This window comes from Ranitomeya variabilis, chromosome 4 (genome assembly GCF_051348905.1).
Source record: "Ranitomeya variabilis isolate aRanVar5 chromosome 4, aRanVar5.hap1, whole genome shotgun sequence".
Lineage (NCBI taxonomy): Eukaryota > Metazoa > Chordata > Amphibia > Anura > Dendrobatidae > Ranitomeya > Ranitomeya variabilis.
The window spans coordinates 529946731-529969797 of NC_135235.1; the positions used below are offsets into that span (position 1 = coordinate 529946731).

At 44.9% G+C, this 23067-nt stretch overlaps 1 protein-coding gene across 1 annotated transcript in view; it reads right to left on the bottom strand.

The window, feature by feature from the left end:
- LOC143765559 (E3 ubiquitin-protein ligase TRIM21-like) overlaps positions 1-20223 on the bottom strand; it is a 74145-nt gene extending 53922 nt beyond the window's left edge. The window contains exons 1-2 of the mRNA XM_077252358.1: positions 20186-20223; positions 2325-2431 (exon numbers count right to left, since the gene is read on the bottom strand). Of these exons, the coding sequence (XP_077108473.1) occupies positions 2325-2375 (51 nt within the window). The 5' untranslated portion in view covers positions 2376-2431; positions 20186-20223. The remainder of the gene's footprint in view (positions 1-2324; positions 2432-20185) is intronic.
- Between the last annotated feature and the right edge of the window lie 2844 nt (positions 20224-23067).

Here is a 23067-nt window from a genome sequence, read left to right on the forward strand (position 1 = left end):
TTCCTTGTTTGTGATATAATTCGGTTGCTATGTGGTATGGTCATGTTGTGATGGTATTTATCCCTTGTATGTGGTATTATTCGGTCACTATGTGATCTAGTCATGGTGTGGCGGTATTTGTTCCTTGTATGTGGTATTATTCAGTCACAGTGTGGTGGTAATATGTGGTCTGGACATGGTGTGGCGGTATTTGTCCCATGCATGTGGTATTGTTGATCATTTTAAAAAATGTATGTGATACATTCCCTTAACAAAAAATAAATAAATATACCTAAAAAGAGTATTGGGTATTTTAAGAAGTTTTTAATAGATTAGAGTAGAGTAGGGCCCAGCCAAAAGAGTCCACCTTGTTGCGGCAGCTTAAAAAAATATTTTGTCCAAAACAAAAGCTGCTGGCTATGTATGTGATATGGTGTTCAATGACAAATGTTAATGCAAGATTGATGAGGATGTGGTGCAGAAGTTGAGTTTTTCAAAGAGTGGGCGGTGGGACGTGGAAGGTTTGAGAGGTGGAGCTGCGGCATTTTTCCAGTTTGTGGCCCTGGTGACAGCCCTGTCTGTATCCACAAAAAGGTCTATTGGAAAAAAACATATAATATTCTTCCATTTACAGCAACCAGAATGGATGTTTTGACTTTGGAACAAGCTATTACACTTGTTTTTTTGTTCTAGAACAAGGGTCTGGTCATTTATATCCCTGGGGGTGAACTTATATAACCGTTACAAAATGGAGCAGTGGATTGGATGCCAATCAACCACTCCATTTATTTTTTTATAGGGTTGCCGGAAAAAGACAAGTGCAGTGCAGAGCAAATCCATAGGGAATGAATGAAGAGGTGGTTGACCATCTGCATCACTGCTCTGTTTTAGGCCTACTTCACATGTCCAGGTTTGCAGTACGTGTGGCATCTGTTTTTTTTCACGGATGACACACGTACTCATTATAATCTATGGTGCTGCCCACATGTTCGTGTTTGCAAGTACTGTGTCAGTGCAAACCATACGGAAATATGTCAGTTTTTTACCCACAGCACAGCTGACAAGGACCAATCCAAGTCTATGGGTCTGCATAAACAACGTACAGCACACTCATGGCATCCATGTGCTCTCAGTGTTTAACATTGCAAAGTATAGGAGAAGCTTTGGAATTACTGGAAAAAAATGTATGTCACGCTGATCCAAAACACTGATGACATGATGACACCGGTACTTTTTTTTTCCCGGTAGCGGTATTATACGGATGTTTGAAGGGGACCTTAAGGGTATACAATTGCCCTTTTCTGATGATTGGTGCAGTTCCAACAGGCCTAATCTATGAGATATCACCTATCTTGGGGATAGGTGATACATTGTTCTCACTGGATAGCCTCTTTGAGGAGGGGTTGTACAGCAGTGGAAAACCCTTTTAATTTCAGTTTTACCTAAAATGGAAAAGGCTGTTTCATTAGTCATTTGGTAGTCTTGTTTATGAACTGTAAATATGGTGTCACTGTCTCTGTTATTAGCCAATCGTACCTACCGGGCATGATCCTAACTTCCTGCAGTATATATATACGATGGGGGGCCTGCTGACCCCAGTGCATATCTCAGCTGAAATGTGCCCAGCTAAAATTTATTGTTGCCCAGAGACACGCTTGGTCTCTGTGCCACAATACACACCATAGGCCAATCTGAGGCCATCACCTTACGTCAGCCTGCCAGTCACATGCAACTGCAACAGTGACGTCGCCCCATAGAAGTGATGTTGCCCATTGCAGGTACGTCGAAGTCAGCTGCTGACTCCCGCGTAGTCTACAGAAAGGGACGCCATATGTCGTGGGAGCTGGGGGTGAGAAGAATGTTTTTCTTTAATACGCTAGAGAAAAGCAGTAGAACTTGGAACATAATTAAAGGATGGGGGACATTATTACTGGATGGGGAATGGGGACATTATACCAGGAAGGAGCTCAGGATGAAGGACACTAGCACAGGATGTGGACATTACTACATTATGGGGGGGGGGGGGGGGGAGACATGTATGTCATTGTAGGATCTAGATTGCTACAAGGGCCAATACATCTGACCAACATGCAGATGAGGGCCTGGGTCCAAATTTTGCATTGGGGACCAATAGACTCTAGTTACGTCACTGCTCTCTAATATATGTATATTATATATACACACACCGTATGTATATGTATTTGATCTCACCACCTGACAATACAAATTCAATGGTTTTGTTGTGTTAAATGGTAAGAGTTAATTTTGCATGCCCGAGATATTTTCTTTACACAGTAAAGAAAGTATAATTTGATGTAGAATATTAGTAAACTGAGAAATGGTACCTGGTTATCCTCCTCTGAAACTTTGAGATGGGTGTCCACTGTAGAATCCATGGTTAGAACGCTTTTGGTTATCTGCTGTACTAAGGCAGCTTTGCCTTGTGTATCCTCTGAGAACAATATAAAACATGCATTATGAGAAATATGATTCTATATTCAGACTCAGCAACGCCTCTAATTCTATTGGCAGCCGTACAAGAGCTTCTCCTAGGAATTTTCGCTAGACTTTGGCATATGTAAATACCTGACGTGGTACCTGATAAAGGAACAGACTGCCTTCAAAATGCATAGTATTGTCCTGGAATAAAACAGCTTCTACATGGACACGTGACATCTACTTGGCGATGTTATTGCATTCCTAGAAAAAAAATGTGCATATAGTGCCTAAGGCCAACATCAACAGGTGACTTTTCGGGGTGTTAGCTGAACAACCAGTTTATTACTAAAAAAACTGTCAATCTTTTTTTCTACTCTAGTAATCTGCGATTTGTAGAAATTCTCGGCAAGTCCTGACACCTGTATTAGGACATGGCTATCTCTGATCAGGGACTATAGCTCACTCAGATTGGCTGCTGGGTAATATCACTAACTCAATAGAAAAAAAAACCTCAAAATTGAAGAAAATTATTTAGCAGAAAATATATCTTTACATTTGTACTCAATGCAAGCATGTATATAAAAACTCAATTGCATTTTTTTTTTTACATGTTAAAATGTTTTATTCTTCTGTGGGATCAAAGAAAGCAGTTAAAGTGGTACAAAACCTATAGTTTTACTCAAAAGAAATTGGCACAAAACATTGCATGCTTCAGTAATATTCATCATAAACTGAATAAAATTGCATTTTTTTAAGCAAGATTTCTTATCTAATATTGAACATACCACTTCAAGTCCAGTCACTATGTGTTTCCTTCAGGATGTAAACTCTGTGCAGAATGCACATAGAAAGCAGTTCCAGGGCCGCCTTCCTAATGGCTGTGTATGCAAATCCCCAACACTGCTTTCCAATACAGATTAGTTTCAGTTTTCATGTCATTGCTGTTTGCTAAGTTTCGTTTCTGCTTTGCTGCTCAAAGGTCTTGTGAGGAGGAGAGGACGACTTGTGTCAGGGTGTTAGCTCCCTCCTCCACATAGTGGTCTAAACCTGGGAAATGGGACTACAAATCATCACTTCCCGCAGATGGAACCATGGTTGCATATCACAGAGACTATATCTAAAGCCATCACAATAAAAGCTAGACCAGTGGTTAAAGGGAATCTCTCAGCAGGTTTTTGCTATCTCATCTGAGAGCAACATAATGTGGGACAGGGGCATCACTAGAGTAAAGACCTGGGGGCTCTGGCCACAAACTTCTTGGCTGGCCCGGAGCTCTGGATCTCTGGCATCCGCCACATTGAATTGTGTCAGCATCAGCATGACGCCGAAACAGTTCAATCCTGTGATAGAGCAGCGAGACACAAGATCCCTGCACGATCACTGTCTGTCTGCTAAGCTGCAGACCTCTATAAGCCTGCTGTTTATGAAACGTCATTGTACCCACACGGGAGGCTCGAATATGCCATTGCACAGGGCTGCCACTAGGAATTTCGGGTGTCCCATACTGGCAAAAATTTTTGGGCCCCCTTGAGACTCCGTCCAGGCTCCACCCCAGCCCCGTCTCCACGCTCCACCCCTCGAACTGTCCACAGCCCCACCGCTGTCTCTTGGAAAAACTCCACTTCTCACCAATCACACACTAACAGTTCCCATCACCAGATCACACATATAGCCGGCAGCTTTTGTTTTGGCCAAAAGATTTTTTTAAGCCGCCACCACGACAAGGTAGACTCTTTTGGCTGAGCTCTAGTCTACTCTATCCTATTAATCATTTGTTAAAATATCCAATACAATTTAGGTATATTTTTATTTACTTTTCAATTTTTTAAATGACCAATAACATCGCATACAAGGGACAAATACCACCGCACCATGTCCAGATCACATATTGCCACAACATAGTGACCAATAATACCACATACAAGGAACAAATACCGCCACACCATGGCCGGACAACATATTACCACCACATAGTGACTGAATACTAAAATACTGATCATTAATAAAAAAAACACAATACTAATATCACCATAAGTGCCATTATGCACAGGAGATCTGTACTTAGTATGCAGTGTCTCTGTGCAGGTAATACAGTGATCACCGGTGACATTATACACATGAGCTCTATTTACAATGTATAGTGTACAGGTAATACAGTGATCCAGGTGACATTATACACAGGAGCTCTCTATACAGTATCAGTGTACAGGTAATACAGTGATCAACAGTGACATTATACACACGAGTGCTGTATATATTGTACAGGCTAGACAGTGATCAATGACATTATACACAGGAGCTCTGTATATAGTGCCAGTGTAAAGGTAATATAGTGATCACTGGTGACATTGTACACAGGGCCGCCGTATATAGTATTCAGTGTATAGTGTCAGTGTACAAGTAACACACTGACCCACCAATGATGTCTCTAGGTGAAGTCCTTCATCTTTGCTTTTCATCTTCATCCAGAACAGACCTGTGTCTCCCATCCTGCCCCCATGTCTCCCATCCTGCCCCCATGTCTCCCATCCTGCCCCGTGTCTCCTTTATTCCCCCTGTATCTTCATTCTTCCCCGTGTCTCCATCCTGCCCCCTGTGTTTCCATCCTGCCCCGTGTCTCCATTCTTCCCCCTGTATCTCCATTCTTCTCCCTGTATCTCCATTCTTCCCCGTGTCTCCATCCTGCCCCCTGTGTTCCGATCCTGCCCCGTGTCTCCATTCTTCCCCCTGTATCTCCATTCTTCCCCGTGTCTCCATCCTGCCCCCTGTGTTTCCATCCTGCCCCATGTCTCCATTCTTCCCCCTGTATCTCCATTCTTCTCCCTGTATCTCCATTCTTCCCCGTGTCTCCATCCTGCCCCCTGTGTTCCGATCCTGCCCCGTGTCTCCATTCTTCCCCCTGTATCTCCATTCGTCCCCCTGTGTCTCCATCCTGCCCCATGTCTCCATTCTTCCCCCTGTATCTCCATTCTTTCCCTGTGTCTCCATTTTTCCCCTTGTGTCTCCCATCCTGCCCCGTATCTCCCATCCGGCCCCCATGTCTTCCATCCTGCCCCGTGCCACTTTCAATAAAAATGAAAAAAAAAACGTTCTCCTTACCTGGCCACGCTCCTGCGGCGATGTTCCATCCATGCAGTTAAAGCGCGCACTCGCCGGCGAATGACAATGACATCATACGCCAGAGACGTGTGCGCTGACGTCAGCTGCCAGCATCTGATTGGGCCCGCACAGTAATAGAGTTTAACTGAACCTGCCTCTTGGACACAGGTTCAATTACTGCACCGGCAGAAGGCTGCCGCTGGGGCCCGATGAGCAGAAGAGATGGGGCCCGATGCGGGCCCCCTCTGCTCATATGCCATTCAGGGCATTAATGCCCTTCATGGCGGCCTCTAAAAAGCCAGCTATAGACAATGAGACGGAGGCAGAGGTGTTGGGACTCAGGATTAGGTGAGTATAATCTTTTTATATTATCAGAAAATAACATATATATTGGGCAATGGGACCATCATAATATATATACAGTATGTATGGCAGTGAGGCCATCATGCTATATATGTGGGGCAGTGAGGCCATCATACTATATATGTTGGGCAGTGAGGTCATCATACTATATATATGGGTCAGTGGGGCCTTCATACTATATTTGTGAGGACATCATACTACCATATTTTTCACTATATAAGGCGGACTTTTTCCCAAAAAATGGGGGGTAAAAACACAGTGTGTCTTATAAAGCGAAGGTGTCTGGCAGCGCCAAAGTTGTGGGATCAGTGATGCAGTCAGCAGAAAACCGTGAATTAAGCCTACTGCTTCCCCACTGCCCGGCACTGCGCTTGCGTCTCCCTGCACCATTGTGTGAGAGGGTGGATAGGAGCCCTGTCCCCCCTCAAGAAGACGTTGTGTCAAGTATGTTAACCCCTTAGTGACGGAGCCAAATTTTTGAAATCTGATCAGTGTCACTTTGTGGTAATAACTCTGGAATGCTTCAACAAATTCCAGTGATTTTGAGACTGTTTTTTTGTGACACGTTATACTTAATGATAGTGGTAAATTTAGGTCAATATGTTTTGTGTTTTTTTTATAAAAAATATCAGAAATTTGAGAAAAATGTTAAAGAATTATCAATTTTCAAACTTTGAATGATTATCCCTTTAATCCAGATAGTCATGCCACAGCAAAACATTAATAAATAACATTTCCCACATGTCTGCTTTACATCAGCACCGTTGGTAAAATGTTCTTTTATTTTGTTAGCATTTTACGAGGTTTAAAAATGTAGCAGTAGTTTTTCATTTTTACAAGGAAATTTACAAAATTTATTTTTTTAGGGACGTATCCATGTTTGAAGTGACTTTAAAGGTCCCATATATTGGGAAACCCCAAAAAGTGATACCATTTTAAAAACCGCACCCCCTGGCATATTGAAAACTGCAGTCAGGTAGTTTATTAACCCTTCAGGTGATTTTCAGGAATTAATGCAATCTGGTATGACAGAAATGAAAATGTGTATTTTTACCATCTAAATGCCACTAACTTCTGGACAGGTTACAACAGCCGTCAGACTATAAGGCCGCTATTTGGTCGTGAATTACCATGGCAAACTCAGGACCACACAATCATGATCTGAGGGCACCAAGTGGGATAAAGAGGAAGCCCCCACACTCTGTTAACCATTTATATGATGTAGTCATTATTGAAAGCAGCATCTAAGGGTACTGTCTCACAGTGGCACTTTTGTCGCTACGACGGTACGATCCGTGACGTTCCAGCGATATCCATACGATATCGCTGTGTCTGACACGCAGCAGCGATCAGGGACCCTGCTGAGAATCATACGTCGTAGCAGATCGTTTGAAACTTTCTTTCGTCGCTGGATCTCCCGCTGTCATCGCTGGATCGTTGTGTGTGACAGCGATCCAGCGATGCGTTCGCTTGTAACCAGGGTAAACATCGGGTTACTAAGCGCAGGATCGCGCTTAGTAACCCGATGTTTACCGTGGTTACCAGCGTAAAAGTAAAAAAAAACAAACCGTACATACTCACATTCCGGTGTCCTTCAGGTCCCTTGCCGTCTGCTTCCCGCTCTGACTGACTGCCGGCCGGAAAGTGAGAGCAGATCACAGCGGCGACGTCACCGCTGTGATCTGCTTTCACTTTACGGCGGCACTCAGTCAGAGCGGGAAGCAGACGGCAAGGGACCTGAAGGACACCGGAATGTGAGTATGTACGTTTTTTTTTTTTTACTTTTACGCTGGTAACCACGGTAAACATCGGGTTACTAAGCGCGGCCCTGCGCTTAGTAACCCGATGTTTACCCTGGTTACCCGGGACCTCGGCATCGTTGGTCGCTGGAGAGTGGTCTGTGTGACAGCTCTCCAGCGACCACACAACGACTTTCCAACGATCACGGCCAGGTCGTATCGCTGGTCGTGATCGTTGGAAAGTCGCAGAGTGTGACAGTACTCTAAGGGGTTAAACAGATATGGTCGGTGCCAACACTGATCGTGGCTGATACAGCAAATTGCCAGCTACAGTGTACAGCCGACACCTGCTGGATTGTCACCTGTATGGCGAGGCTATTAATTAATATCTCAGGTCAGTTAAAAGACGTATTAGCGGTCATTAAGGGGTTAATACTGCTATGTTGTTGTGTTTAAAGTTTATGCATATAAAAAGAAGTGTTGAAGTAGCATAGTGTCGAGTAGGCTTTGTGCTGGAAAGTCTGGGAAAAATATAGTCCAGCAGAAGAGGGGGACCTTAGGAAAAGGTAACGCCCTGCTGTAAGTACTAGAAACAGATACCTTAGTCTCAATGAGCAGCCCCTGGGACTGTCTTGGCAAAAGGCTCTGGGTATTGGGATCATCAGGTAGGAGTGGTGGGGCTGATGGTCTGCTCCCTGACACTGTAAAGGGTTAAATGTATTTACCAAAAACAAAGAGCATGAATCGCACCTCCAAAAATCATACGTTGATCTAAAGCCGCTATGCAAAAATTTATATGTAACTGAACATGAGGTTCTTAGTTTAACGTTCTGATTAGATTGTATGAAGTCCACTGCTAGTTCATGGGGAACCTCTTAGTGGGTCCCTATCGCCCTAACGGAGCAGAACCGTGCGCCGGCCACCGACACAGAGGCAATGCAGCGGCAGCGCAGACGGCCTGGTGTCTCCAGACCGCGCCGCACCATCAGCACAAAACCACAGCAACAATGGCCGCCACACAACACCAACACCAAATGAAAGGAGTCCGCATTGCCCCAACGGAGCGGAGATGCGAGCCAACCACCGCCACAGAGGCACTCCAATGGCAGAGCAGAAGGCCTGGTGCCTCACAGCGCCCATGCTGCAAGACTGAGTCCCCATGACTCCAGACTGTGCCGCCCCACCAGCACAAAACCACAGTAACAGGGCAAGTTAAATGTATTTGATGTTTATGTATGTTATAAAAGTGTAATACTCACTGGGGGTTCAGTTAGCTTAGACAGGGTTAACTGTAATGGCCAGCCCAGTTTGGGAGGGGGGATCTGAGAGCTTGTTTCAGGAGCAGGAAGTGTTAGGCTGCCATCACGCTAGCAGCATATGGTCAATATTTTACATCAGTATTTGTAAGCCAAAACCAGGAGTGGAACAATTAGAGGAAAAGTATAATAGAAACATATGCACCACTTTTGCATTTATCACCCACTCCTGGTTTTGGCTTACAAATACCGATGTAAAATACTGACCAAATACTGCTAGTGTGACGGCAGCCTTAGAGTCAGTGAGTGCTGAGCAGTGACAAGTGACAGGCTCAGGACTGGAGCTGCTAGGGACTCCTTTGTCGCCTTGGCTGTATGTTTTGGGTCATTGTCTTGCTGGAAGACCCAGCCACAACCCATTTTTAATGTCCTGGTGGAGGGAAGGAGGTTGTCACTCAGGATTTTACGGTACATGGCTCCATCCATTCTCCCATTGATGCGGTGAAGTAGTCCTCTGCCCTTAGCAGAGAAACACCCCCAAAACATAATGTTTCCACATCCATGCTTGACAGTGGGGGTGGTGTTCTTTGGGTCATAGGCAGCATTTCTCTTCCTCCAAACGCAGTGAGTTGAGTTAATGCCAAAGACCTCAATTTTTGTCTCTTATGACCACAGCACCTTCTCCCATTCACTCCCAGAATCATCCAGGTGTTCATTGGCAAACTTCAGACGGGCCTGCACATGTGCTTCTTTAGCAGGGGGACTTTGTGGGCACTGCAGGATTTTAAACCTTTACGACCTAATGTGTTAGCAATGCTTTTCTTGGTGACTATAGTCCCAGCTGCCTTGAGATCATTAACAAGTTCCCTGTGTAGTTTTAGGCTGATATCTCACCTTCCTCATGATCAAGGATACCCCATGAGGTGAGATTTTGCATGGTGCCCCAGATCGATGTCAATTGACAGTCATTTTGTATTTCTTCCATTTTCTTACTATTGCACCAACAGTTGTCTCCTTCTCACCCAGTGTCTTACTTAAGGTTTTGTAGCCCATTCCAGCTTTGTGCAGGTCTATGATCTTGTCCCTGACATCCTTATAAAGCTCTTTGGTCTTGCCCATGTTGTAGAGGTTAGAGTTTGAGCGACTAATTGAGTCTGTGGACAAGAGTCTTTTTATAAAGGTGATTATCTAAGACAGCTATCTTTAATGCAGGTAACAAGTTGATTAGGAGCATCTAACTGGTCTGTAGGAGCCAGCTCTCTTAATGGTCAAATACTTATTTCCCCCACTGTAAAATCGAGGCCATGCAAAACTGGCCCCGACCTGTTACCACCAAACAGGTGAGAGCGTTTCTCGGCATCATTGGGTATTACCGAAGGTTTATACCTTATTTCTCTGGGAGAACAACACGCCTAACCGATCTCCTAAAGGGAAAGAAGTCGGTCATGGTCCGGTGGAGCCCTCAGGCCCATCCTCCTTAGCCCCAACTTCCAGAAACTCTTCATCGTGCAGACATGCATCTAACGTTTTATGCAAATAGCAAAAACAATGAAGGAGCAAAAGATCATAAATATATGAAAAATATCAAATTTTATTAGAAAATTAAAGTACAATAATAAAGAAAAAATTATTAAGGACAGAAGACAAAAGGACTAGAAAGCAGACCCGTACCCCTAGGGGACAAACCAACATATCAATAATTACTATTGCTGATATTAATTATCCATCAGATATGTCTGGTACAAAGTCCCTAATATCTGTATATTAATATAAATGACAACATAGGTGTACAAATATCAAAAAGAGACCCCACCTGCAATTAAATGCATATCAACAATAACAGGTAGATCACCATTCCCCAATAGTTAATATATGTCACTAAAAAGTGCTCTAAATATAAGGTAAAAAACCATGTTACACAGTCCGGGTAGGAGGTTGAAATGCTGAATGGTAAATCAAAATAACAAAGGCATCATGCCCGTAGATCCTGGAACCTAACCTGGAAAATATGCACTAATGCAGCAAAGAGTCATAGACTGTAATTACCTGTGGTCATAGTAAATGGGGTATACGGTCTGCTGGGACGCACCTCGATGCGCGTTTCACCGCCTCTGCAGTTTCATCAGGAGGTCTAACGTTGGCCTAGGAGCAGCTCTGTTGCAGGAGGTGAACGGAGAAGAACATTCGGTCACCGACCTGAGTAGGTCGACAAAAATTATAGCATAGTGGAGGAGTGCCTGGCCATTACATGGGCCTAGGAGTGCCTATGCTATTGTTTGCTCAGTCGACCGTTTCGCTTGGTGATGATCGCTCCCATGTAGCTGACCCGATCGAGTTGTGCCAGCTTCTAGCCTCCCATGGAGGCTATTGAAGCATGACAAAATTAAAAAAAGAAAGTTTAAAAAAATATGAAAAAAATAATAATATAAGTTTAACCCCTTCATGACCTTGGGATTTTCCGTTTTTCCGTGTTTGTTTTTCTCTCCCCTCCTTCCCAGAGCCATAACTTTTTTATTTTTCCGTCAATATGGCCATGTGAGGGCTTAATTTTTGTGAAACAAGTTGTACTTTTGAACGACACCATTGGTTTTAGCATGTCGTGTACTAGAAAACGGGAAAAAAAAAATTACAAGTGCGGTGAAATTGCAAAAAAGTGCAATCCCACACTTGTTTTTTGCTTGGCTTTTCTGCTAGGTTCACTAAATGCTAAAACTGACCTGCCATTATGATTCTCCAGGTCAGTACGAGTTCATAGACACCTAACATGACTGGGTTATTTTTTATCTAAGTGGTGAAAAAAATTCCAAACTTTGCTAAAAAAATAAATAAAAAATTGCGCCATTTTCCGATACCCGCAGCGTCTCAATTTTTCATGATCTGGGGTCGGTTGAGGGCTTATTTTTTGCGTGCCGAGCTGGCGTTTTTAATGATACCATATTGGTGCAGATACATTTTTTTGATCGCCCATTATTGCATTTAATAATAAATAATAATAATCTTTATTTTTATATAGCGCTAACATATTACGCAGCGCTTTACAGTTTGCACACATTATCATCGCTGTCCCCGATGGGGCTCACAATCTAAATTACCTATCAGTATGTCTTTGGAATGTGGGAGGAAACCGGAGTACCCAGAGGAAACCCACGCAAACACAGAGAGAACATACAAACTCTTTGCAGATGTTGTCCAAGGTGGGATTAGAACCTAGGACTCCAGTGCTGCAAGGCTGCTGTGCTAACCACTGCGCCACCGTGCCACCCATTTAAAAAAAAAAAAGTAATTTTGGCGTTTCGAATTTTTTTTCCGCTACGCCGTTTAGTGATCAGGTTAATGCTTTTTTTTATTGATAGATCGGGAGATTCTGAACTCGGCAATACCAAATATGTGTAGGTTTGATTTTTTTTTTTTATTGATTTATTTTGAATGGGGCGAAAGGGGGTGATTTAAACTTTTATATTTTTTTATTTTTTTCACTTTTTTTTACTTTTTTTTAACTTTTGCCATGCTTCAACAGCCTCCATGGGCTACGCAGCAGAAATGCAGGTGTGCTATGAGCGCCGACCACAGGGTGGCGCTCACAGCAAACCGGCATCAGTTACTCTGCAGAAGCATCGCTGACCCCCGATCATGTGACGGGGGTCAGTGATACGCTCATTTCCGGTCGGAAGCGCCGGTTAAATGCCGCTGTCAGCGTTTGACAGCGGCATTTAACTAGTTAATAGCGGCGGGTGAATCGCAATTTATCCCACCGCTATTGCGGGCACATGTCAGCTGTTCAAAACAGCTGACATGTCCCGGCTTTGATGCAGGCTCACCGCCGGAGCCCGCATCAAAGCGGGGGTTCTGACCTCGGACGCACTATCCCGTCCGAGGTCAGAAAGGGGTTAAATCAGCCCCCTTTCGCCCCATTTAAAATAAAACAATTAAAAAAAATCAAACCTACACATATTTGGTATCGCCGCATTTAGAATTGCCCGATCTATAAAAAAAAAAAAAGGATTAACCTGATCGCTAAACAGCGTAGCGAGAAAAAAATTTGAAATGTCAGAATTCCTTTTTTTGGTCGCCACGACATTGCATTAAAATGCAATAACAGGCGATCAAAAGAACGTATCTGCACCAAAATGGTATCATTAAAAACGCCAGCTCGGCACATAAAAAATAAGCCCTCACCTGACCCCAGATCACGAAAAATTGAGACGCTACAGGTATTGGAAAATTGCGCAATTTTTTTTAATTTTTTTTTTAGCAAAGTTTGGAATTTATTTTACCACTTAGATAAACCGTAACCTAGACATGTTTGGTGTCTATGAACTCGTAATGACCTGAAGAATCATAATGGTAGGTCAGTTTTAGCATTTAGTGAACCTAGCAAAAAAGCCAAACAAAAAACAAGTTTGGGATTGCACTTTTTTTGCAATTTCACCGCATTGGAATTTTGTTCCCGTTTTCTAGTACACGACATGCTAAAACCAATGATGTCGTTCAAAAGTGCAACTTGTCCCACAAAAAGCAAGCTCTCACATGGCCATATTGATGGAAAAATAAAAAAGTTATGGCTCTGGGAAGGAGGGGAGCGAAAAACGAGAACGCAAAAACGGAAAAGGGCAAGGTCGTGAAGGGGTTAAGGGGAGACACAATTTCAAAACATGTCCTGGGGAGTGAGGGGGCAAATTGTGTGGGATTTGGTACACCCATTGCTGGATCAAGTTTATCACCTATGCACGATCTACCTCAGCATGCGGTACTGTCCAGAAAAATCAGAAAAGCCTCGCTAAGGGTACGTGTCCACGGTCAGGAAACGCTGCGTGTTTGACGCTGCGTGGGGCCACAGCGTCAAACACGCAGCGTCCAGATGTTCCAGCATAGTGGAGGGGATTTTTTGAAATCCCGTGTCCACTATGCGTGGAAACACGCATGCGGCGGCCCTGCGACTCTGGACATGCTGCGCGTCTTTTCAGAACCCAGCATGTCCGTGTTCCTTGCGGCGACGCTGCGGCGCCACAAGGAATAACACAGGGCCCTATGCGAGGGGTGCGATGATCCCGGATGTGTACAATGAACACATCCGGCATCATCGCGTCCCAGAAGGGGGAGGGGCTTATCGCCGAGCGGCTTTGCTGCTCCGACTGTACCGCCGGCCATCCTGATCGTGGACACATACCCTAAGAGGCTAATTGGCAGCTGCTCAGGAAGGGTGAGAGCACAGCCTAATGTAGTGACAACATGAATGTAATATTCTTGATCACCATACATGATGATGGCAGCACTCTCAACCACTGTGTGAGGTACTTCTGAAACTGAAGGTTCTCATATCGTAGCAGACCAACATTTCCCTGGGGATGTCCCTCAAAGCACAAAGAAACGAAGGTCACATAAGAGGTGCCGAGTGTGTTAGGGTACCGTCTCACAGTGGCACTTTGATCGCTACGACGGCACAATCCGTGACGTTCCAGCGATATCCATACGATATCGCTGTGTCTGACACGCAGCAGCGATCAGGGACCCCGCTGAGAATCGTACGTCGTAGCAGATCGTTTGGAACTTTCTTTCGTCGCTGGATCTCCCGCTGTCATCGTTGGATCGGTGTGTGTGACACCGATCCAACGATGCGTTCGCTTGTAACCAGGGTAAACATCGGGTTACTAAGCGCAGGGCCGCGCTTAGTAACCCGATGTTTACCCTGGTTACCATCGTAAATGTAAAAAACAAACAAACAGTACATACTCACATTCCGGTGTCCGTCAGGTCCCTTGCCGTCTGCTTCCTGCACTGACTGACTCCCGGCCGTAAGGCAGTACAGAACACAGCGGTGACGTAACCGCTGTGCTGTGCTTTCACTTTACGGCCGGCAGTCAGTCAGTGCGGGAAGCAGACGGCAAGGGACCTGACGGACACCGGAATGTGAGTATGTACTGTTTGTTTTTTTTTACATTTACGATGGTAACCAGGGTAAACATCGGGTTACTAAGCGCGGCCCTGCGCTTAGTAACCCGATGTTTACCCTGGTTACCAGGGGACCTCGGCATCGTTGGTCGCTGGAGGGCTGTCTGTGTGACAGCTCCCCAGCGACCACACAACGACTTACCAACGATCACGGCCAGGTCGTATCGCTGGTCGTGATCGTTGGTAAATCGTTTTGTGAGACGGTACCCTTACAGAAGGGGGATACGCAAGGAAGCCACTTATCAATGCAACACCTGTCCCAACAAACCTGGCCTCTGTATAAAAGAATGCTTCAAACTGTACCACACCTCCATGAACTACAAAATTCATTTCTGACTTACACAACTCGCGTATGCCAACCTGATGAACACTGCACAACTCACGTATGCCAACCTGAGGCACTCTACACTACTCACGTATGCCACTACATTATAAAATTCACATACCAGAAAACAGTAGATCAGTTCCAAAATGGGGTCATTTGAGGGAAATTTCCATTGTTTAGGCACATCAGGGGCTCTCCAAACGTGACATGATGCCTGCAGACCATTCCATCAAAGTCTGCATTCCAAACGTCATTCCTACCTTTCCGGGCTCTGCCGTGCGCCCAAACATGAATTTTCTTCCACATATGGAGTATCATTTTACTCAGGAGAAACTGCAGAACAATTTTTGGGGTCCATTTTCTGTTGTTACCCTTGTGAAAATAAAAAATTGGGGGCCAAAAGATCATTTTTATGGAAAAAATCTGATTGTTTATTTTCATGGCTCAACGTTATAAACTTCTATTATGCACCTGGGGCTTCAAAGTGCTCAACACACATCTAGATACATTCCTTGAGTGGTCTAGTTTCCAAAATGGGGTCATCTGTAGGGGATTACCACTGTTTAGGCACATCAGGGGCTCTCCAAACGTGACATGGTGTCTGCTCTTGATTCCAGCCAATTTTGCAATCAAAAAGTCAAACAGTGCTTTTTCCCTTCTGAGCCCTGCCGTGCACCCAAACGTCTTCCCCACAAGTGGGATATCTGTGTACGGCCGGGATCACACTTGCAAGTGCAATGCGAGAAACTCGCATCAATACCTGGCACTGCCGCCGGCACTCAGGACCGTAACTTTCAGCTGCATGTAAATACATGCAGCCGCACGCTATGGTCCCAGGTGCCGGCCGCAGTGTCGGGTATTGATGCGAGTTTCTCGCATTGCACTCGCAAGTGTGACCCCGGCCTTCTCGGGAGAATTTATACAACAATTTTTGCATTCCATTTTCTCCTGGAATTCTAAAAGATAATTTTTGTGGAAAAATGTTATTTGTTTTTATTTTATTTTCACGGCTGTACATTATAAACTTCTGTGAAGGACCTGGGGGTTCAAAGTGCTCACCACACATCTAGATAAATTCCTTGAGGGGTCTAGTTTCCAAAATGGGTCACCTGGAGCAAGTGCAGGGCTCATGCGCGGGATTCAAGAGCCATAACTGCATGTCACAGGTCAGTGTGACGTGCATGAGAGGGGGTGATAGTATAATGTAGAGCGGAGGCAGGGATGTCTTCCAGGCACTGCATGCCCCGGAGTCTGGAAGAAATCATTAACATAATGAAATAAAAGTCAAATTTCTCCACATTTAGACAGCAACTATGAGGCATACAGGCAGGGCCGCACTGGGACTTAAATTCAGCCCTGGCATTTGAAGTTACACAGGCCCACTTGTCACATGGTGACTGTATAATATCTTTGTACACTTATAGGTTACAAGAAGTGAGGGGAGTGTAACACGACTATATACCATATAATCACAGCTGTATCCAGCATTTACCTACATAACTGGATCTCGTAGATAATGAAGGGATTAAGACGACCAAAGGCTATGGAATCTCATTCCGATGCTCCACAAACTTTGCCTACAGCCACTTTTGGTTCCATCAGTAACTCAGTAACGTCACCACTCGTCAGATATTCCGGGTCTTGCGCTGAGCTTGGCGACCGTGAAGAGCTGTATCGTTACTACCGTCACCGCTCTTCAGAGTCACTGGGTCTCGCCAGGTCTGGGCTAGTAGTGGGGGTGTTTGATAGACACCTCTCCATTACTTACACCAGGGATTGATAGCAGCTGACATTACGCAGCTGACATCAACCCTAAAGATCATTACGCTTTGGCGGCTGGGAAAAGCAGTAGAGTTAGCGCTATTCCCAGGCGCCGGGTGCTAACTACAAATGTCATCGAAGCATTTCTGCTGTATTTACATGCGCTTATCTCAGGCCACTAAACGAGTGTGATCGACAATACTGAAGTCGTTCGCTTGTTTCCCGGCCTCTTTACACCAACTGAGAAAGAATGAAGGGAACAGAACAATCACAATTAGATCAATCCGTCCTCATACAGTATCATGTTATCAGCAGCACATCTACAGTTTACACCGGCGATGTGCTGCTGAGAACAAGGATTTCTGTTCCCACATAAACAATCCAATCACTCGATGAATAGGCAGCATTTTGCTTGTTTAGTATAATACACCCCATAGTCCTCCATATATTATAATGTGCACCTCAGTCCTCCATATAGTATAATACACTCCTCCGTCCTCCATATAGTATAATACACTCCTCCATATAGTATAATACACTCCTCAGTCCTCCATATAGTATAATACTCTCCTCAGTCCTCCATATAGTATAATACACTCCTAAAAGTCCTCCATATATTAAAATACACTTCAATTCCTCCATATAGTATAATACACTCCTCAGTCCTCCATATAGTATAATGTACTGCCACATTCCTTCATATAGTATAATACACTCCTCATAGTCCTCCATATATTAAAACACACTGCAATTCCTCCATATAGTATAATACACTCCTCATAGTCCTCCATATATTAAAATACACTGCAATTCCTCCATATAGTATAATACACTCCTCAGTCCTCCAAATAGTATAATACATTCCTCATAGTGCTCCATATAGTATAATGCCCCGCCATTGTCATCCATGTAGTACAATTCACTTCCCATAGTATAATGCACCCCATAGTTCTTCATATAGTATAATGTATTCCCCATAGTCCTCGATACAGTATAACGCAGCCCACATATAGTATAATGATGCCACCCCAGAGTACAATGCAGCCACCCCACAGAATATATTGTAGCTCCCTGAGTATAATTTAACCCCCCAGAGAATATAATGCAGCCCCCTCATATAGTATAATACAGCCCCTGCATATATAATATACGGTAGCCCCCTCATAGAGCATAATGCAGCCCCCCATAGAATGTAGCCCCTCCATAGAATACAATGCAGCTCCCCATAGAATATAATGTAGCCCCCTCATAGAATTTGATGCAATCACCCTTCACAGAATATAATACAGCCCCCCAGATAATGTAATACAGCCCCCAGATAATGTAATACAGCCCCCCATAGAATATAATACAGTCCCCCATAGAATATAATACAGCACCCCATAGAATGTAATACAGCCCACCTCCCCATAGAATATAATACAGCCCCCCATAGAATATAATGTAGCCCCCAGAGAATGTAATACAGCCCCCATAGAATGTTATACAGCCCTCCCCATAGAATGTAATACAGCCCTCTGCCCCCACATAGAATGTAATACAGCCCTTCCCCATAGAATGTAAGACAGCCCCCCATAGAATTTAATACAGCACAGCCCCCATAGAATATAATACAGCACAGCCCCCATAGAATATAATACAGCACAGCCCCCATAGACTGTAATACAGCACAGCCCCCATAGAATATAATACAGCACAGCCCCCATAGAATGTAATACAGCCAGCCCCCATAGAATGTAATACAGCCTAGCCCCCATAGAATGTAATACAGACAGCCCCCATAGAATATAATACAGCACAGCCCCCATAGAATATAATACAGCACAGCCCCCATAGAATGTAATGCAGCCCTTCCCCATAGAATGTAATGCAGCCATCCCCCATAGAATGTAATGCAGCCATCCCCCATAAATGTAATGCAGCCAGCCCCCATAGAATGTAATAGAGCACAGCCCCATAGAATGTAATACAGCACAGCCCCTATAGAATGTAATACAGCCAGCCCCCATAGAATGTAATACAACACAGCCCCCATAGAATGTAATACAGCACAGCCCCCATAGAATGTAATACAGTCAGCCCCCATAGAATGTAATACAGCACAGCCCCCATAGAATGTAATACAGCACAGCCCCCATAGAATGTAATACAGCACAGCCCCCATAGAATGTAATACAGCCAGCCCCCATAGAATGTAATACAGCATAGCCCCCATAGAATGTAATATAGCCAGCCCCCATAGAATATAATACAGCACAGCCCCCATAGAATATAATACAGCACAGCCCCCACATAGAATGTAATACAGCCCTTCCCCATAGAATGTAAGACAGACCCCCATAGAATTTAATACAGCACAGCCCCCATAGAATATAATACAGCACAGCCCCATAGAATATAATACAGCACAGCCCCCATAGAATGTAATACAGCACAGCCCCCATAGAATGTAATACAGCCCTTCCCCATAGAATGTAATGCAGCCAGCCCCCATAGAATGTAATGCAGCCAGCCCCCATAGAATGTAATGCAGCCAGCCCCCATAGAATGTAATACAGCACAGCCCCCATAGAATGTAATGCAGCCCTTCCCCATAGAATGTAATGCAGCCAGCCCCCATAAATGTAATGCAGCCAGCCCCCATAGAATGTAATAGAGCACAGCCCCATAGAATGTAATACAGCACAGCCCCTATAGAATGTAATACAGCCAGCCCCCATAGAATGTAATACAGCACAGCCCCCATAGAATGTAATACAGCCAGCCCCCATAGAATGTAATACAGCATAGCCCCCATAGAATGTAATATAGCCAGCCCCCATAGAATATAATACAGCACAGCCCCCATAGAATATAATACAGCACAGCCCCCATAGAATGTAATGCAGCCCTTCCCCATAGAATGTAATGCAGCCAGCCCCCATAGAATGTAATGCAGCCATCCCCCATAAATGTAATGCAGCCAGCCCCCATAGAATGTAATAGAGCACAGCCCCATAGAATGTAATACAGCACAGCCCCTATAGAATGTAATACAGCCAGCCCCCATAGAATGTAATACAGCACAGCCCCCATAGAATGTAATACAGCACAGCCCCCATAGAATGTAATACAGCACAGCCCCCATAGAATGTAATACAGCACAGCCCCCATAGAATGTAATACAGCACAGCCCCCATAGAATGTAATACAGCCTCCCCCCCAATAGCCCCACATACAGTTATCACTCATTGATATATAAAAAATCAAACAAACAAAAAAAACACTCTCCTCACCTCTCGTGCCCGCACTGCTCCCGGCTCCGGTCTCAGCAGCTGCAGTCTGCCCACCCGACACACAGCAGGTACGCGATGATACTATGACGTCATCGCGCACCCGCAGTGTCAGAGGCAGAGCGGGGAATCATGTGAGAGGGAGCGACAGCAGACGCTCTCTCCTCCATCATTGCATTCAACTTACAGGCATCTATGACGCCGGTATAGTTGAATGCGGGGCGGGGAGTGTGCCGACAGTGGGGGGAGTATGCTGACAGCGGGGGGAGTGTGCCGACAGTGGGGGGAGTGTGCCGACAGTGGGGGGAGTGTACCGACAGTGGGGGGAGTGTGCTGACAGCGGGGGGAGTGTGCTGACAGCGGGGGGAGTGTGCCGACAGTGGGGGGAGTGTGCCGACAGTGGGGGGAGTGTGCCGACAGTGGGGGGAGTGTGCTGACAGCGGCACACTCGAGCGGCGCACTACTGCCACCAGCCCTTCTGGCATTTGCCAGAACTGCCCGATGGCCAGTTCGGCCCTGCATACAGGTAAGACTAGATTAACATTTCTATTACCTGTATGACCAGAGTAATAGCTGAAAAGTGTCGCAGGTGCTGACAGATTCTCTTTAAGACTGTTCCTGCCACCTGTAAATTTGCTTTAGAGGTTGGACAACCCTTTTAAAGGACTATTTAGTTTTTGGCGAAACTTACATTACAGTACATTTTCTTCTGTCATTAGAAGAGAGATGACAATCCGATTAAATAAGACCTATTAGAAAAAGTTCCCTTTCATGTGAAGCCATTTTTTATTATCATATTTCCATGCTTAGACATGATCGATTGACATTTGAGGCCCAAAACCTGCGGCTGAACTACTGAGGGATAACACATAGCCTGCTCTTGAATTACATTAGTTGTTCCCAGCAACCATTAAAGATGCCTATCAATACTGGTTTGTGTAGATTCACCTTGATACAGCAGATTTGCTGCAAATGTCACAAGCGCCTGAAACCCTGCAAGAGATGTTGCCAGAAATGGAAGATAATACAGTCTGATCACTCTGTAATTTATACAGCACAATGGTGACATCTAGTGGTTATTTCTTGTTAAGCACTGATGATATTATGCTTTAAGCTATCATAAATATGTTTCCATATAAAGAAATATATCCAGAGACGTCTATTGTAACATTCCAGGGGTTGTACACTACATTGATGTAGATGGGGATAGATCATCAATTCCAGATTAAAGGGGGGGGGACACCCAAAGATCAGATTTAACCATTTCTTTCAGCGGCTACAAAAAAAGCCTATAGAGCTAGAACTCCATCATTTCATAGCAGGGCCGGACTGGCCATCGGGCAGTTCTGGCAAATGCCAGAAGGGCCGGTGGCAGTAGTGGGCCGCTCGAGTGTGCCACTGTCGGCACACTCTCCCCGCTGTCAACACACTCCCGGCCCCGCATTCAACAGTTGAATGCAATGATGTAGGAGAGAGAGTCTGCTGACGCTCCCTCTCCCATCATCCCCCACTCTGCCTGCCGCTGACACTGTGGGTGCGCGATGACGTCATATCATCGCGCACCTACTGTGTGACCGGGCGGGCAGACTGCAGCTACTGAGACCGGAGCCAGGAGCAGCGCGGGGCACGAGGAAAGGTGTGATAACCGGATTGTGGGGCTATGGGGGGGGCTGGCTGCATTACATTCTATGGGGGCTGGCTGCATTACATTCTATGGGGCTGGCTGTATTACACTCTATGAGGGCTGTGCTGCATTACATTCTATGGGGGCTGTGCTGCATTACATTCTATGGGGCTGGCTGTATTACACTCTATGAGGGCTGTGCTGCATTACATTCTATGGGGGCTGTGCTGCATTACATTCTATGGGGGCTGTGATGCATTACATTCTATGGGGGCTGGCTGCATTACATTCTATGGGGGCTGTGCTGCATTACATTCTATGGGGGCTGGCTGCATTACATTCTATGGGGGCTGTTCTGTTTTACATTCTATGGGGGCTGTGCTGCATTACATTCTATGGGGGCTGTGCTGCATTTCATTCTATGGGGGCTGTGATGCATTACATTCTATGGGGGCTGGCTGCATTACATTCTATGGGGGCTGTGCTGCATTACACTCTAAGGAGGCTGGCTGTATTACACTCTATGAGGGCTGTGCTGTATTACATTCTATGGGGGGCTGGCTGCATTACATTCTATGGGGGCTGTGCTGCATTACATTCTATGGGGGCTGGCTGCATTACATTCTATGGGGGCTGTGCTGCATTACACTCTAAGGAGGCTGGCTGTATTACACTCTATGAGGGCTGTGCTGTATTACATTCTATGGGGGGCTGGCTGCATTACATTCTATGGGGGCTGTGCTGCATTACATTCTATGGGGGCTGGCTGCATTACATTCTATGGGGGCTGTGCTGTATTACATTCTATGGGGGCTGTGCTGCATTACATTCTATGGAGACTGGCTTTATTACATTCTAAGGGGGCTGGCTGCATTACATTCTATAGGGGCTGTGCTGTATTACATTCTATGGGGGCTGTACTGCATTACATTCTATGGAGACTGGCTTTATTACATTCTAAGGGGGCTGGCTGCATTACTTTCTATGAGGGCTGTGCTGCATTACATTCTATGGGGACTGAGCTGTAATGCTGGATACAGCTGTGATTATACAGTTAGGTCCATATATATTTGGACAGAGACAACATTTTTCTAATTTTGGTTATAGACATTACCACGATGAATTTTAAACAAAACAATTCAGATGCAGTTTAAGTTCAGACTTTCAGCTTTCATTTGAGGGAATCCACATTAAAATTGGATGAAGGGTTTAGGAGTTTTAGCTCCTTAACATGTGCCACCCTGTTTTTAAAGGGACCAAA